This window comes from Eufriesea mexicana, unplaced genomic scaffold, assembly GCF_001483705.2.
Source record: "Eufriesea mexicana isolate 0111107269 unplaced genomic scaffold, ASM148370v2 scaffold7306, whole genome shotgun sequence".
NCBI classification, from domain to species: domain Eukaryota; kingdom Metazoa; phylum Arthropoda; class Insecta; order Hymenoptera; family Apidae; genus Eufriesea; species Eufriesea mexicana.
The window spans coordinates 55604-62743 of NW_016915119.1; the positions used below are offsets into that span (position 1 = coordinate 55604).

A 7140-nucleotide genomic window follows, 5' to 3' on the forward strand; every position below is an offset into this window, starting at 1 on the left:
TGAATGAGTAATACCATTGATCAGCCTAGACCTATTTTACAATAGTTCCTTGGCTGACATCTCCGTAACGAAAGGGCTGAAATCCAAATTCTTCTCTAGTAAGAAACGTTAATTATATGATGCACACCAATTTTGATAAAACTTCGTCTAGTTAAAGAATCCAAAAACAGTGACTATTTTTATCGAGAGATATTTATATTTATCTATATTCTGATTTAAATAAATCTAAATTTCTAAATTTAGATATTTAGAAAATTACATTTACATTCAAGGATTTTGATATTTAGATATTTATATTCAAATTTGAATAGTTAGATATTTAGGTATTTAAATATTTGAATATTCGGATATTTGTATATAGTGTTTAGATATATATGGATATTTAAATTTATTTATACTTACATTACATTGTGATACCTAGATTTACCTACATTCTATTCATATTTAAATATTTAGATTTATTTTTAGATCCTTAAATTTATTTATATTCATATTTTCAGATTTATCTATGTTTACATTTATATTTCTAGAGTTATTTATATTTAGATTTCTAAATTTATTTATATTTACAATTTTAGATTTGATTATATTTAGATCACATCTAAACATTTAGGTTTATTCATATCTGATTACACTTATGTACGTGAGATTAGACAAAATCACATTTCGAGGTTAGAAATGGCGCGAAAAATCAACGCTAACATTTTATTCGTATTTAGACATTTAGATTTATTTTTAGATCTTTAAATTTATTTATATTTACATAAATAAAATTTATCTACGTTTATATTTATATTTATAGATTTATTTATATTTAGATTTCTAAATTTATTTATATTTATAACTTTAGATTCGTTTATATTTAGATTTTTAGATTTATTCATTTTGCGATACATAGATTTGATTATATTTCGATCACATCTAGACATTTAGGTTTATTCGTATCTGGATTACACTTATGTACGTGAGATTAAAAGAAATCACATTTCGAGGTTAGAAATGGCGCGAAAAATTGGCGCTAATATTTTATTCATATTTAAACATTTACATTTATTTTTAGATCTTTAAATTTATTTACATTTATATTTTCAGATTTATCTATGTTAATATTTATACTTCTAGATTTATTTATATTTAGATTTATAATTTTGGATTCGTTTATATTTAGATTTATAATTTTAGATTCGTTTATATTTAGATTTTTAGATTTATTTGTGTTGAGATACATAGATTTGATTATATTTAGATCACATCTAGACATTTAGGTTTATTCGTATCTGGATTACACTTATGTACATGAGATTAGACGAAATCACATTTCGAGGTTAGAAATGGCGCGAAAAATCGGCGTTAACGAATACCATTCTCATTCGTGACCGATGTCCCAGGAGACAAACGGCAATTGCTAACTATTTGCATTCGTGCTTTAACTCGGCGATCCTCACTTTAAGGCTCGTCGACTCTACTCAATAACGGTCTATCGTACGTAGTGAAGAAATCTGCAATCGGCGCGAGGCTAAAAGCACGTATTCCATCGGCGTACAAAAGGTATATCGGGAGAATCCTGGTTCCGTTAAGCGGCACAAACCGTATTATTACGCCAGTTGCTTACTCATACCGTCGTTCCTCCTGGCCCGTCCAGTATGGATTACGAGGAAAGAACGTGGAAGCACACCGATTTCCAGGAAATTCACTTTCACCGGACCTTGTCCCCGAGTGTTTCTCCAGTCACTCGCGTCATTAGTTTCTTTATCGAACCAGCCCAGAACGCTGCTTTTATTTCGTTACGTGTCCCTTCTTTTCGCAACGCGATCCGCCAAACCGCGACTGTGCGAACAAGATGGCGCTCGTAGATGACGACAGATAAAATGGAGGTTGACATGAATATCAGGCTCCACACGCGTCATAGGCGCATTAGTCAGCGCTGTATTAGGCAATAAGCAAAACGAGCACTTAGGGCGTCAGGAAATAGGAATAGAAATTTTCTACTTTTTTCCTCTTTTTTTTTAATTTTTTACGTACACTCGTAGCAATAGTAGTATTAAATATCTGTGCGTACTTACGTGTGTGAAAGAAAGAAAAGAAATCGTGGAAATTATTATATTTTTTATATCAGAGAGCCTCAAAATTAAGATTTCAATGAAGTTGTGGAAATTTTTTTTCCACATTTTAATTTAATTACCATTTTCTTTCGAAAAAAAAAAACAGGTACAAAATACATTGAAAATTTTGTTCCGTATATTATTGTATACGTGAAAAATTTTTTATTTTATTTTTGAAAATGGGAAAGCTCCAGTTATTTTGTTATGAAAAAGTTGAAGTCTTTTCGAATAAATTTACCACTGTTTGGTAATTGAATCGTTTAATGAATTTCTACTTGTGTACAAACGTTTATAAATAATGCTTTTAATTTTGTCTCTTGTCATCGTATGAATTTTTGGAATTATTATTAGGTTTTTCTTTTACACGATTAATTTCTTTTTCGAATATTCAAATATTTTATGATATTTGATTATTAATTTTTTAGAGTTTGGAATGATCTACGATTAATTACTATTTCCAAATATTTTACAATGTCGAATCGTACTATTTTCGAAACTTCTTGTAATTTTCCAATCGCAAAGAAAGTTATTCAGTTTTTGATTTCACGACTCCTCGAAACTATTTTTCGGTTCTTCATTTCGACGATTAGTTATTTTTTTTTAATTGCATTTTGAAAATTGGTTTCGATTATTATCTATGTCTAGCAGTGAATCTCATGAATGATACTTAAATAGCACAACCTGGAAGTACACATCAAGTGCATTGTCTGGTAAAAAGAAGTTTCAGCAGCGATAAAGCCAAAAACGAAATCTGTTGTAAATTCTTGGGATGACACTAGATAACCTCTTTTAAAAGTGTCTGCAAAGACGACATAGTAGATAACGAGATAGAACATTGCATATGTATAGTAATCGTAATTCATTGAAGTATTATACTGTCGCAATAATTTCTTTTCCCTCTTAATTATAAACAAGCCCAATTTTTTCCAGCCTAATGAATCGTCAAAAATATTAATAAAGAATTACAACACCGAATTATTCATTAATCAAAATATTATTTCAGATTTTAAACTTTTGTTTATTATTATTATTTAATTTCATGAAATTTAATTATTGAATCTACAAAATTTTAATTACGAAAACATTAACCCTGATTTTTTAACTCTGTATTTACTATATCGAAATGAATGTACACATCTTTAGTAATTATTATTAAATATTTACTTTGAACCATCTATTTGTATTCTTCCAAGCAAACGAAACGGATAGTATAATAAATATCATTCAAATAATTTTTGTTATTATCGTAGAAAATCAAAATTCATCGTAAATAATTTCGTAATTAATTTCTTTCTAAGAAAAAATTTTTAACCAAACATTATTGATATAATATTGATCAATTATATTAATCATTATCACTCAAATAGAAGAATGGTTTTATCAAACCCTAGCTTTCTTTTTCCATATTATTATATTTCATAATATCTATCCTAACTGATAATTAGTATATATGAGCCATTCACTGCACAAATCAATTAACTCCACTTTTTGAAAAATCTTAAATTTAAGCGTCAAAGCACTTGGTATAGTCCTAACTTTTTATATTTATGGTAACTTTCCCTGATAATTAAGATTAACACCATTAAACGACAAAAATTTTTTGGCCACTGAATAATAAATAATTTATTTCAGAGGTCACTTTGATTAACTCCGTACTCTAATGTAAATCGTTGCAATAATGCAACTCAAATGCACTAGCAAGCCATGAATGATAACGGTGAATTTTTTAGTGCCGTCTTATCAGAATTTAAGTAAAATTTAGTAAAATTTAAATTTATTGCTTTTTTCACCTGCCGAATCGATTAACTCTTCCAGTAACATAAAAATGGTAACATTACTAACGATTACCTTTTGGTTATTTGTTCTTATAAATTTTATATAGCGTTAGATGAAAGTTACGTTTGTATTTATGCATTCTACGATATTTATTTCGATTTAAATTATAAAGGAAATTTTAAAAAACATTATACATTATTTCATTGCATTTCTCCACTTTTTGTTTTATGGAGTTAATCAATTTGTACAGTGAACGGCTCATATATAATAAATTAATATATAAATTGGTATATATATATAATATGAATATAATAAAAAAGTCAACACGATTTCTCTGTTAATTTCGATCATACGATCTAACTTTCCTAAGAATCAAAAAATACTGCAATACCTAATTTACCCGAATTTACCGTAAACGATTTTCCTCGTTACAAAATCGAACATTTCATCCCGATAAATTCCTCCACAATTTCACCTGTATTAACCTTTCCATCGCAAAAAGGATATTAACATTTTACCCATAGGAATAAAAATGTTTAGTTAAACCTGCATTAATCAACATCAATCATGCAGGAGAAGCAATTCTATTCAGAACAGAATTCAAACTAATAACTTCATACGACTCGTTAATAACCAATTTCGGTAATTGACGCGATTATATGTGTACGACCGAGCAGCAACAACCACGTAACTTCCTCATTTCCTAGCATGAGTCTCTCATTGAGCATCTCGACGTGATCGCAAGGATGACGAGCATCCATCGTCGACAATCATCCTTCGACGGGCCGTTTGCACGGGTAATTTATCGAAACACCACGAAATTCCATTGACTAATTGCTTCGTTAAAACGGTCCGCGAATAATAGTTGCCCGCTGTCTGGCATTGCGTAACGGTACCAGTTTGAAAGTGCGACTTGTCGGCCGATTTCAGGCAGACGAGCCAGCGGGCGACAGGGAACGCAGTCAATCACGAGTAAGATTATTCTCAACTCACCTGAGGGGCACGCTGACAGAATTCCTCTTCCGTCAGGGAAGCTAATGTAGCACCGTCCACGTTGAAGCTCTCCAGTGGCACCGAGGGCAATTGCAGTTGTCTTCTGGCCCATTGGATCCAGGCTGCAACGTCAGCGGCGCTCCAGCGTCGTGGTTCTGCAATTCGTGGAAAAATTTCCATTAGTTCATTCTTGACGACGAATCAGTGGTTACCGAGAAAAATGCCGCATGTCGCAATTTTTACGAAATTTCACTGATTTCTGAAGCGATACAGTGGAATATCGAGAACTTCTGTTAGAGAATCTTTTGTTCCGTGGGTCTCTACGACGAATCGACGGGACAGAATATGAACTGACCTTTGGACTAACTGCTCGCACAGTCGTTTCCTTTTTCCCAAAGCTCCTTGGAAGACGAGGGTCTTCCAAGCGGCGCAGTGGAAGAAAAGCCATATGATCCGTGCGAAGTTTAAGTTCCCGAAAAAGGCCCAAAACAGTTTGGGTACATACGTTTTTTACGTCCGTCGTAACGTTTTATTAATCGGGTGGCAGGATAAAACGTTCTCCGCCTATATGTCCGAGAACAAGGAACCGCGGCCATTTAAGCGGGGATGTTTATTCCAGGAATTGTTATGTGTAAATAAACAAGGGTGAGTTTGTCTTCCGAGGGGTGCAGTTGACTCGCACCGTGGAAGAAAAGCCATATGATCTACGCGAAGTTTAAGAGTCATATCATATTATAATCATATTATATTGAAAACAATGGGATATGCTAATATTTTCTTCCGTACTCTAGAATCTTATAGCGCGAATTGAATGAAAATCAGAGGAAAAACGTAGAATGAAACCGAGAGTTCTAGAAGCGGAGTTAACAATATAAGAAATGTGGCTGGAGAAATTTAAGGTAGAGGAGAAATGAATTCCTAGGTCCTTAATTTCTGTTATTGAAGACGGAATACAGTTACTGAGACAGAATACAGTTCTTTCTTTGATCCAATAGGAGGAGGTGATCCAGTTTTATATCAACATTTATTTTGATTTTTTGGTCATCCAGAAGTATAAATTTCAATTTTATCTGGATTTGGATTAATTTCACAAATTATTATAAATGAAAGTGGAGAAAAAGAAGTTTTTGGTAATTTAGGAATAATTTACGCAATATTAGGAATTGGATTTTTAGGTTTTATCGTGTGAGCACATCATATATTTACAATTGGTTTAGACGTTGATACACGAGCATATTTTACTTCTGCTACAATAATTATTGCCGTACCAACAGGAATTAAAGTTTTTAAATGATTAGCAACTTATTATGGTTTAAAAATAGTAACGAATAATTCAATTATACGATAATTAGGATTTATTTTATTATTTACAATTGGAGGATTAACTGGAATTATATTATCTAATTCATCGATTGATATTATTTTACATGATACTTATTATATTGCAGCTCATTTTCATTATGTATATATATATGTAGAATTGGTTTAGGTGGATTGTGGTTAAAATAGCGTTGTTTTATTTTTTAATAAAATACAATAAGCTTATACGTAGATTAACGGCTATGAAACAAGAGGTTACTCGCTATGGGTACACTCGACTTTGACTTTTTACTGATGCACTCTTAGACACTAGCTTAAGACTCTTAACACGTTCGTCGCTGCGTCACCCATATCTAGGTGACGAGTATGCTTCCGTGGGGGCCCCGTCACCCAAATACGGGTGACGCACTTCTCGTTCAAGTTAAATAGGATTTTCAGCTGGATTTTTAAAAGGAATTTAATGGAACAAGCACCGAATTATAAATATAGGATATACAACATAAAAATATGAAAAATATACACATTATACTATACTTTTTATTCATTTATATTTAGGATAAAATATTACATTATACTATGTCGCATGGTATTCGTTGAAACAGTCTAAACACATTTGTCGTGATTTTGGACAATTGGAACAATAGGTCGTAGTGTTTGTACATTTTTCGTAATTGTCTGTCAATATGTTTACGAGTGGTAAAACTTTACCAAGTCTGCTACTCTGTTCTATCGTTTGGTTATTTGCAAAATGCAAGTTTGCCGATAGTAATTCAAAACGATTACGGGAAATAGAAAATTGTAAATAGGGTCCATTGACCAACGTCTAACGAGCGGTGTCTGTACTAGACCCATCCAAATCATCGGTCCGATAACGTTCTAGCGCTCAGACAGTAGGATTTGGGCCCCGCGAGAAACTCAACCGAATCGCGTTGGGCGACGAACGTGTTAA

At 32.1% G+C, this 7140-nt stretch overlaps 1 protein-coding gene across 1 annotated transcript in view; it reads right to left on the bottom strand.

Annotated features, from left to right (window-relative positions):
• Positions 1–7140, bottom strand: part of Ets98B (DNA-binding protein Ets98B) — a 76386-nt gene that overhangs the window by 22933 nt on the left and 46313 nt on the right. The window contains exon 4 of the mRNA XM_017907204.1: positions 4872–5026. Within this exon, the coding sequence (XP_017762693.1) occupies positions 4872–5026 (155 nt within the window). The remainder of the gene's footprint in view (positions 1–4871; positions 5027–7140) is intronic.